This window comes from Populus euphratica, unplaced genomic scaffold (assembly GCF_000495115.2).
Source record: "Populus euphratica unplaced genomic scaffold, PopEup_1.0 scaffold3.1, whole genome shotgun sequence".
NCBI classification, from domain to species: domain Eukaryota; kingdom Viridiplantae; phylum Streptophyta; class Magnoliopsida; order Malpighiales; family Salicaceae; genus Populus; species Populus euphratica.
Window position 1 is genome coordinate 1,466,417 of NW_011499847.1, and position 11,288 is coordinate 1,477,704.

The 11,288-nt window shown below is 33.8% G+C and overlaps 2 protein-coding genes across 4 annotated transcripts; both read left to right on the top strand.

The window, feature by feature from the left end:
* The first annotated feature begins 1,612 nt into the window (after nucleotides 1–1,612).
* On the top strand, nucleotides 1,613–4,052 carry MEF9 (mitochondrial editing factor 9). Its single transcript, XM_011047318.1, has one exon. It carries the CDS (start codon nucleotides 1,840–1,842, stop codon nucleotides 3,790–3,792), a length of 1,953 nt encoding a protein of 650 aa, XP_011045620.1. The 5' UTR covers nucleotides 1,613–1,839; the 3' UTR covers nucleotides 3,793–4,052.
* A 2,999-nt stretch (nucleotides 4,053–7,051) lies between these two features.
* On the top strand, nucleotides 7,052–10,679 carry LOC105140477 (DDB1- and CUL4-associated factor 8). 3 transcript variants are annotated; one of them, XM_011047340.1, is made up of 6 exons: nucleotides 7,052–7,302; nucleotides 7,399–7,650; nucleotides 8,349–8,495; nucleotides 8,677–9,429; nucleotides 9,994–10,165; nucleotides 10,239–10,354. In XM_011047340.1, exons 1-6 carry the CDS (start codon nucleotides 7,189–7,191, stop codon nucleotides 10,253–10,255), a joined length of 1,455 nt encoding a protein of 484 aa, XP_011045642.1. In that variant the 5' UTR covers nucleotides 7,052–7,188; the 3' UTR covers nucleotides 10,256–10,354. The 3 variants fall into 3 exon arrangements, with proteins under 3 accessions (XP_011045642.1, XP_011045649.1, XP_011045634.1); XM_011047347.1 differs by having other exon boundaries at nucleotides 9,994–10,153; XM_011047332.1 differs by lacking the exon at nucleotides 9,994–10,165 and having other exon boundaries at nucleotides 7,056–7,302; nucleotides 10,239–10,679.
* The last annotated feature ends 609 nt before the right edge of the window (nucleotides 10,680–11,288 follow it).

An 11,288-nucleotide genomic window follows, 5' to 3' on the forward strand; every position in this document is an offset into this window, starting at 1 on the left:
TAAACATTGAGATTTATGCCAAATGCAAATGTATACCCTAAACAATCTTTCCTTTTTACGCTTCATGATTTACGTCAAAGTCTCAAAGCTTTATTTTGCTAAGCTAACCAAAATCTGCTCTCCTTCATTTTACTGTCAAGATATACTTTCCCTTCTTCTTCTTCTTCTAATCTATGAATATAAATGTAAAAAGTTTAAAGTTTTTTTTTTTTTTTTTATCTTTAAGGTTTCATTAAAGAAAACTTAGAATTTTTTTTAATATATTTTTAGTTTGTTTGGAAGTATAATTGCAGTAATTTTTAAAAGTACTTTTCATATTAAATGGTATTAAAATGATATTAAAAAAAAAAATTATTTTTAATATTAACACGTTAAAACAACCTAAAATATAACTTTTTTTAATTTTAAATAAAAAAAATTAATTTTTTCAAAACACATGTTTACTTGTGATCCCAAACACTCTTGTTTTGATAAACACTAAATTTATTATTTTTTTTATTAATATAAATTTGCTCTCCTTCATTTTACTTTCAAGATATAGTTTCCCTTCTTCTTCTTTTTCTTCTTCTACTTTATGAATATAAATGTAAAAAGTTTAAAGTTTTTTTTTTCTTTAAGGTTTCATTAAAGAAAACTTAGGAATTTTTAATAACTCTAAAATTTATTACCTCAAATTATGCATTCTATTTTATTATTAATGTCTCTTATTACTTTTTTATTATCACCTCTGTAGGATGTGTCGTCAGCAAATTTGTAACCATAGTTGTTTTGTTGTTTAAAACACTAGAGGCAGAGCAGTATTCCGATTGGATGTGTTTGTGTATATATATATATATATGTATATACTACCGATTGGATGTGTGTGTGTGTGTGTATATATATGTATGGGTTGATACTTTATTTTCCTTGACTTTGTTATATTTGATGATATTTTATGTATTGTGGAATTTGTCTTATTACACTAAGTCTATTGGCTTGTACATTAACAACATGCGTGCTAAATGTATTCTCTATTATATTTTAGTGTATTTTCAATATAAAAACACTTTTAAAAAACTTCTAAAACAGAAGCAAAAGCTTTTCCAAACACCCCTGCACAGATAAAATATTTTAAGTGCTAGAGATAAGATTTTGATTGGATGTTTTCTATGCATTAAGTTATTTCTTGAGTGCTACGTTGCTTCCTTTCTCAATATTCATTAGATGTTTGATTTCGTTGTCCGCCATATCAATAAGTAAGATTATCTTGTTCATGACAAAGATGATTGAATATCAGAGTACTGAGACCGAAGAGATCTTGAGCGTTTTAGGCCTCTTTTTTGTCTCCTTTCTCTACCGCCCAACTCCATCATTTACACATTTAAGGTCTAAATTGACCGAAGCATTTCCGAGAAGATAGTTTACTTTCAAGTGATTAAGATTTCAGTTGTTTTTCATAGAACTTGATTTTGTATGTTGTTTATTTGTAATTTCTGCTTTTATATATATATATATATATAAAACTTGATTTTGTATGTTGTTTACTTGTAATTTCTGCTTCTTCTTTTTTGTGTTCATAGATTTATTATAGTTCTTTAACTTATATAAAATTGTAGCAATTGATCAAATGATTTTTATTTAGTCCATCATGATATCGATGTCGTGCGTGAAAAATACCCTCCTTAAAGGACTTCCTAGCTCTTGGAGATCAATACTTTATTTTTAAATGTTAATTAAAAGAAAGACTTAGAATTAAGATTTTTTAAAAATAAATTCACTTATTATTACGTGCCATAGTTAAAAGTTAAAACCTAAACCTCACACTACAGCCTAAAAAAGACCCAGCTCTTCCACGAAAAGATGTTACGCTGTATAAGCGCTGTCGTTTCCAATCGTGGATTCTTACGAGCTCGTCTTCTTTCTTCATATACAAGACCACACAGTTCAGCTCAGGACCTCTACTTGTACGAGTTCAACCAGAAGATCTCTAATTTGGCTAAAAATGGTCGAATTGATGAAGCAAGAGCATTGTTTGATCAAATGGAGGAAACTAATACGGTTTCATGGAACGCAATTATAAGGGGCTATGTGAAACGTAGAGAAATTGCTGAAGCAAGGAAACTGTTCGATGAGATGCCTCAAAGAGACGTTGTTTCATGGAACTTAATGATTTGGGGGTATGTTTCGTGTCATGGGATCAGGTTCTTAAAAGAAGGGAGAAACTTGTTTGATAGAATGCCGGAGAGGGATATTGTATCCTGGAATATGATGATTAGTGGGTATGCGAAGAATGGGAGAATGGATGAGGCGTTGAGGATATTTAAATTGATGCCGGAGGGGGATGTTGTGTCTTGGAATGCTATTGTTACTGGGTTTTTGCAGAATGGTGACGTGGCTCGTGCAATTGAGTATTTTGAGAGAATGCCGGAGAGGGATGCTGCGTCGCTTAGTGCGCTTGTGTCTGGTCTTATTCGGAATGGGGAATTGGACGAGGCCGCGAGAGTGGTGGTTAGGTTTGAGAGAGATGGTGGTAGGAAAGAGAATTTGTTGCAAGCTTATAATACTCTGATTGCGGGGTATGGTAGGAGAGACAGGGTTGATGAAGCTCGGAAACTCTTTGATCAAGTACCGTTTTGCGATGGCAAGGGAAAAGGAGGAGATGGAAGGTTGAGGAGGGATGTGGTGTCATGGAATACGATGATCATGTGCTATGTTAAGGCAGGAAATATTGTTTCTGCTAGGGAACTCTTTGACCAAATGATGGAACGAGATACCATTTCTTGGAATACCATGATTAGTGGCTATGTTAACAAGTTAGATATGGACGAAGCCTCCAGACTTTTTTGTGAAATGCCAAATCCTGATATTTTTTCGTGGAATACGATGATTGCAGGGCATGCTCAGATTGGTGATTTGGATCGTGTTAATGATTTTTTTCGGAGGATGCCCCAAAAGAACTTGGTGTCATGGAACTCTATGATAACAGGATATGAGAAAAATGATGATTACATTGGAGCAATCAAGATCTTCATTCAGATGCAAGTTGAAGGAGAGAAACCTGACCGGCATACCTTATCTTCGGTTCTTAGTGTGTCTGCTGGGATAGTGGATCTTCAACTGGGAATGCAGATCCATCAGCTGGTAACAAAGACAGTTATACCAGATGTGCCGATAAAAAATGCCCTCATTACCATGTACTCAAGATGTGGCGCAATAATCGAGGCAGGGACAATTTTTGATGAGGTGAAACTGCAAAAAGAAGTAATTTCTTGGAATGCAATGATTGGAGGATATGCTTCTCATGGTTATGCTATGGAGGCTCTGGAAGTTTTCAAATTGATGAAAAGTTTTGATGTGCGACCTACTCATATAACATTTATTTCAGTTTTGCATGCCTGTGCTCATGCGGGACTAGTCGAAGAAGGTCGAGTGATATTTGACTCCATGGCTGGTGAATTTGGAATTGATCCGAGTGTTGAGCATTATGCCTCACTGGTGGACATCATGAGCCGTCATGGGCAGCTGGAACAGGCACTGGATTTGATCAATAGCATGCCATTTGAACCAAATAAGGCTGTTTGGGGTGCATTACTGAGTGCTGCTAAGGTGCATAACAGAATAGAGGTGGCCCGAGTTGCTGCTGAAGCATTGATAAGACTTGAGCCTGACAGTTCGGCACCATATGTCTTGCTATACAATATGTATGCTGATGTAGGGCAATGGGACAGTGCAGCAGAAGTGAGAATAATGATGGAAAGGAGTAATATCAAGAAGCAAGCAGCATATAGCTGGGTGGATTCCTCCCATAGGTGATTTTTAATATGTGCCTTCTGCATGAAGTCACCAATTGGATGGCTGCACTTGTTAATTTTCAGCTTCAGGCATCGACACGCTGCCACGCAGTAAGGTTAAGAGCATTCAACTAGATTTCCATGTATCTGCAGGCTCTCAGGCAGAGGAAAACAGAAACTGGAAATTTAAGTTATTTGAACAGAACGGTGGTTTTCCCCGGAAGGAAAAGGCCAGCTGTGAATTAACCGGTGATCGCTTGCTTCAATCCTTGAGAAGGACCACTTTGATTTCCCCGGAAGGAAAAGGTCAGCTGTGAATTAACCGGTGATCGCCTGCTTCAATCCTTGAGAAGGACCACTTTGAACACACTGTCAACATGGTTAAAAAATGACGTTGGCTTCTTTTTCGTGGGTGAACTTTTGAAAACTAAGCTGACCAAGAGTGATTTTTGCTTCCAGGATGGGCTTGTCTTTTTTCTGGGAGCATGAGATGCACGCTGCATCTGCAAGTTATGCATTGACATGAGGTATTTTGCTATTTTTGTTTCTTTGGTCATATCTCCTCAGAAGAAAATTGCAGCAGGCCATCATCAATCCTCTACGGCATAGGTCCGACAAAGCACGGTACTAGATATAGCAGTCTTGAGGATTGTCCATATTGTTCGGAGCATAGGATGTTCATGACTGAAGCTGCATTGCACAAGATCCCTGAGAATTGTACATGCAGGATTTCTTGGCAAGTATTTGAGACACGTTTGGCAAGTCAAGTTGCAATGATCTGATAGTCTCATCAATGGCTCGGAATTCCAGCCCTTGCTTTGCTGCTTGATTTTATAGTCTCATCAGTCCCACATGCGAAGCATTAAACAGTTGAAGGATCCATCTCAAAATACTGTACTCTACTGTACAAGAAAAGGATGAAATCCAATATCTCAGATCGTCAAATCACGCAAGCGTTGTCAAGAATTTGCAATGATTCAAACTCACAATATCAGATGATAACTAGAAGTCTCCTTTGTGTGCATCCTTTCGATATCTTGTTGGAATTTCCTTTAAGATTCTGTTTGATTATCTTGTCCTTCCAAGTTGTCTTCTTTAACACGATATGATATCATACCACGTGGCGTTTGAATGAAAACGATGTCAGTTACACTCACGTGCAGTCCAAATATAAAATGAATTTCTCCAAAGCATCCAAAGAAAGCAACGCTCATCTTTAGTTCAATAATTTATTTTTTTAAAATAACACGCGTCAATCTTTCTTTTCTTTTCTTTTCTTTTTTTGCAAAATAGCATAGTTAACAAAATAACTAGGAAATTGCACACTTGATGGGTTATAGAAACAGCGCAAGACATAAATTGCATTTAAATTCCTATCAACATCACCTATTAAAATAATTTTAAAAAATCTATTTATATTTAAAAAAATTGTTAAAATTATATAAAAAAAATCAAGGGACAACAATTTGGCTAGATTGGCGTTCTCAATTATTCTTTTCTGTAATATAAAAAAACATAATTAAATTTCATATTTGTGTACAAACTCTATTAAGAAAATATTTTTTAAAATTAAAAAAGGAGAACTTTATTCTTTTGTAAAATTTTAAAAATAAAATATTTTGAATAGAGTTTGTATACAGATAGGAAACTCAATAATGTTTTCTTATATTAAGAAGATAATAATTAAGAATCCTGATCCATGCTAAAACGTTACCCCTTGATTTTTAAAATAAAAAATAAAAAAATGAAAAATATTTTTTAATAGAGTTCGCATACAAATAGGAAAATTAATTATTTTTTAGTTATCAAAAAAGTATAATTTAGAATCCCAATCTAGCTAGACTATTGTCCCTTGGTTTTCTTAATTTTACAAAAGAATAAACTCTTTGTAAACTTTTAAAAGACAGTTTTTAATAGAGTTTGTATTCAAATAGAAAACTTAATTATACATATTTTTTTAATTTAAAAAATAAAAATTATATTTTTAATAGAACTTGGAGACAAATAGAAAAAAAAAATTTTAAAAAAATGTATTTAATAAATTCACGTTATTTCCAATAGATTATGACAACGGGAATAAAATAACAATTTTTTTAAAAAAATATATTTAATAAATTCCGTGGAAATAACGTATTTCAATAGATTATGACAACGGGAATAAAATAACTTATTTTAACAAAAAGATCACAAAATCGACTGACGAAAGTACTGGTAATTTCTTCACCTTTCATAAAGCCATGCTTGATAATCAACGCCAGCGCAACCGAAAACACGCTAACAAACCTTTTCCACGTTAAAGGAATCTAGAAAGTTTTTTAATATAATTTTTTAAGGTTTTTTATTTAAAAATATATTTTTTATTTTAAAAAAATTATTTTTCATATTAACATATTAAAACAACTTAAAGATATAAAAAATTTAATTTAAAAATTTTAATTTTTTAAAATGTAAAACTATGTTCTTAAAAGTTATGATAATTACTTGTGTATTTGATCCATTTATTCTCACCTTTTATTTTGATCCCTTTTGTTTTTCTTTGTTATTATAACCTTTCAACTCTCTATTATTTACATGTCTAAAACTATAGCTTATCTTTTTATCTTACATTTGCTACTTCTTAATACCTCACATTTTATTTTCCTTTATTATATTTTATTTTCCTTTATTATATTTCCATTCTTACCCTCTTTTAGACAATATCTCTCCCCTAATATCTCAAGACTAAATTAACAAAAAATTGAGAGTAAGGTATTAGAATTAGATACATCATTAAGCTAAGGAAGAAAAAAAAAAGTAATAAGGTGAAACTGTATCCAAACCCTCAAGCTATTATCTAGATTCAATTAGGTTCTCGATTTATCAAAATTTTCAATTTTATCCTCAATATTTCCTAATTATTACAGTATCAAGTTTATCTCTTCTCCTCCCAAAGAAAAAAAAAACTCTTATACAGGCCTTTTTGAAACATATTCTTTCTTTTATGTTTTTTTTTTTTGTTATGACGAGGACAAGTTACATGGTATAGATGAGATGAGGACAGAAAATAAATCCATATTCATCTTAGCTTATATTAAACCAAAAGAAAAATATTTGTGATTGCTTCTCCAATAACATTACTTGGCATGTTCTTAGCAAGAGTGAGAGATTATTTAGTAGAAGGATAATATTGCAATAATTACATACAAGAAAGGATGTAATTGAAGATTGTGCTAAACAATAACAAAAAAACATTTAAAAAAAAACAATAAAAACGACACCCCAAATCTAATATATAAGAGAGGTGAGTGATTTTGAACAACCGATACTGTAACTGATTCTCCTCTCTCTCCATCTTAAAGAGAAAACCAGAACTTCCAGGATTCCACTCGACTCGACCCGTCCTGATTCACCCAGCCGTCAACTTACCAATCGAACTCAGATGATGAAAAAAAGAAGCAGAACGGACCTCGATCAAGCAGTAGTTAATGTTTGTAAACGCGAACTCGGTCAGCTCTCCACTCGCGATTTCGCTCACCGTCTCGCCGCCTCCGAGGTAACTCACCGATTCCTCCCCCTTTTTTTATCTAATTATTCCACTATTATTGATAAACTTAATTGATTAAGGGCGTGTTTGGTTGTTTTTTTTTAGGATCTTGTATTGAGGCTTGAAATACACAAGAAGTTGGAGAAGCACGAAGGGTGCGTGAACACGCTGAGTTTTAATTCTGATGGTGATGTTTTGATATCGGGCTCAGATGACCTGCGGGTGATATTATGGGATTGGGAAACTGGGCGTGTTAAACTTTCCTTTAATTCGGGTCATCGTAACAATGTGTTTCAAGCTAAGTTCATGCCTTTTTCTGATGATCGGACTATTGTTACTTGTGCTGCTGATGGCGAGGTAAATAATATAAAATATAAAAACAGCATTCTTTTATCTGATATCTTTATTGTTTTGCCTGTGTGTAGGTGATTGTGAAGAAAGCGTAGATTTTTAGTTGAAATTCGGTTTTGAAAAGGGTTGGCTTTTGGTATCCTTAGTTCTTTAAAAAAGGGGTGTTTTTTATTTGTCGGAGATGCTATTCATTGTCGAACTATGGTTTTAGTCGTTTAAGTAAAGAAGAGTGACTTCTTTGCCAGGTGATGCGGTGGATGTTGGCAATAGATTTTTAGTTGAAATTCATAGCCGGTTTTGAAAAGGTTGTGCCTTTTAATATCACTAAAAATAGGTGCTTTTTTTTATTTAGTTTTTGGAGATGATATATTTTTTTTAGTTGTGGGTTTAGCTATATTTTAAAGAAAAAGAGGAGATTTTTTTTCCAAGTAATGGAGTGGATGTTAGTGTGTCAAATTTTATGATATGCATTGCACATGATGTGTTGCCATCTTATTACTGCCTTGTTTGAGCTTAATTGTTTGGAATGAGTTTTATATTGTTGTGCTTTTGTGCTAAAGATTTAGGGCTTTTGACATTTTCCTGGAAGATTCTGAATTCAGGAATTGCTTATTTTTCCAAGAGAGTTTAGTTTGCATGATTTTAATGTTATGTTGCTTGTAGGAATTGTTCATTCTTAACGAGGAACATTTTTTTTATTTTAGATTCGACAAGCACAAATTCTCGAAGGGGGTGAAGTGAAAACTATATTGCTTGGAAAACACGAAGATTCACGAGTTCATAAGTTGGCTATTGAACCTGGGAGTCCTCATATATTTTATTCTTGTGGCGAGGATGGAGTGGTTCAACATGTGAGTTGTGATTACCCTTTCTAATTACAATTTTAGTTTTGCTCTTGCATTTTTTACAATTAATAAGAAATCTTGTAAGCCTAAAACAAATGCCTGCAGCTATCACCTTGCATGTTGTTATTCTTGATTTTTTGAATAGCTGGGTTTATGCAATTATGTGACACTGTCATTGTGATTTCAGTTTGATTTGAGAACTAGGTCTGCCACAGAACTTTTTACTTGCCGATCCATTAATGATCCAAGGAATTTCCAGCCATATGTCCATCTAAATGCCATTGCTATTGATCCAAGAAACCCAAATCTCTTTGCAGTTGGGGGAATGGACGAGTTTGCTAGACTTTATGACATCCGCAAGTATAGTTGGGATGGGTCAAGTGATTTTGGTCAACCCGCTGATTACTTCTGTCCTCAGCATTTGATTGGTAATGGGGATACTGGAATTACAGGCTTGTCATTCTCAGACCAGAGCGAGCTTCTAGTCTCATATAATAACGAGTTCATCTATCTTTTTACTAGAGACATGGGTTTGGGAAATCCTCCATTTCCATCCTTTTCACCGCCAATTTCAATGGGCAGTGATACAAGTGAATTTGAACCTGGGTCTATAGCATCTTCATCATCTATGGATGTGGATGGGAAAAATTTTGCCCAAGCTTATAAGGGGCATAGAAACCGTGAGACTGTGAAGGGTGTGAGTTTTTTTGGGCCAGGATGTGAGTATGTTTCTAGCGGCTCTGATTGTGGTCGGATATTTATTTGGAAGAAAAGGGGTGGAGAGCTTATTCGTGTTATGGAAGCAGATAGGGATGTGGTAAACTGTACTGAGCCTCATCCTCATACCATGGCGCTTGCTAGCAGCGGAATCGAGTCTGATATAAAAATATGGACTCCAAAGGCTATTGAGAGAGCTACTCTGCCGACAAATATTGGACAGGTATGCTTTATTCATCCAGTTTTTTTTTTTGAAATCCATATCCTTAAAAATCTTGTCATTGCATTATTTTATGAGAGTTGAATTAACTAGAAATAGTTTATATATTGTAATAAGAGAATCCTTTTCTGCTACTTGAGAAAGATTCGACTTTCATTGGACCAATGCCAACAGTCAGTTTGGTAGCTTTATCTTTGATCCAAGTTCTTGAAAGGGAATAATAACTGAATTTTAATTTTGCAAATGGAACATTTTCAGTTTAACTCATAAGTATTCTTGGAGACTGTCGTCTTCTCGCTCTTTTGTCCCAAACTTTCATGTATGGGAAAAAAGGCAAAAAAAACACAAAAAAACAGTGGTGTTTTGGGGATTTAATGTGGACAGATGGTAGGCTAAAACTTCCCAGTCTGGTTGGCTTATTCCACTGAGCTATTAAAGTCTATTATAAAATTTTACTCCATTACAAGCACTGTGATGATAATGGATCCAGATTGCTACAATATCCATGTATAGGCTATATGGGGCAGCAGGGGAACTAATTTCTCAGCTGTTACTTGTTTTCGAAAGGTCCTGATGCGTGATTGCTATTGGTTTGGCATGAGTGATTACAATGACAATGATTATTTCTCTGATGACGAGGATGACGACGGCAGTGAAGACAGTGATGATGTTGATATTGATGAAGACAGTGATGATGCTGATATTGATGATGACAGTGATGATGATTGTAGTGATGATGGTTGTGATTGTGATGATGATAATGTTCTTGGCAGTTCTGATGATTGTTGATTCTGATTTAAACTTTTGCTCAGGTGAAACCAAAGGCTAGGGGATGGATGTACCGCTTAGCTTCACCAGATGACCTGATGTTGCAATTATTTTCACTTCAAAGGCAGAGGACTAGGCCAGAAAATGTGGCGCAGAACTCGGTTATGGATAGGGAACTTCTAGAGCTTATACTATCATTCAATGCTAACAGTGACGTTTCTTCAGATGATGGAGGAGATACTGCAAATCACGATGACTCGTTGGGTTAGGAGATGCCATTTAGTAACCTTTTGGCCTGTGAAGAAGCGGTAGTTAAATGTACATGGTATACGGTTTTAGCTTTGACTTTTATTGAGCTGTATTGCAAGTTTCCATGCCTGACTGGCTATGTTATTCTGCATTTAAATTTTTCGTTCACCGATTGGTACTTTCTCCCTCCCTTTTTCTGTATATTTTTTTCTGTTATATAATGTCTTCCAACCAAATTTGCGGATTACAGAAACGACTTTTAGGCTGCTACATAGAATTCTTTAACAAAGTGCAAGTAAAAATAATTTAATATAAAATGGTAAAAATAATTTAATATAAAATGATAAAATATAAAAAATAATATAAAAAATTGAGTCCACTCGGGTAACATCCCGGCACTTGTGACTTGAGAAGGAATAGTATAAAAAATTAAGGAAAAAAATTGAGTCCACTCGGTAACATCCCGGCACTTGTGACTTGAGAATAGGATAAAAAAAGACTTTCGAAAGAAAGAAAGACCTATAAAGAAACACTGAAAATTAGATTAAAAAAATAAAAAATAAATATAAAAATATAAGTTAATTTAGTTAATTTGATTAACTCGCATTTGAGATAACATAACATAAATAAAAGTGAAAAGTTATATAACTTAAAGGTTAATAATTTATTATCAAATGATGAAATTATATATAAAAAATCAACTTGCTTAAAAAAAAAAAAAATCAACCATACTTAACTTGATTAAACTATTATTCGAGATATATGAGATTGGGATAACAAAACAAAATGGAAAGTGGAACAAATAATGAAGCTAAGGAATTGATAATTAAATATCAAATTATAAT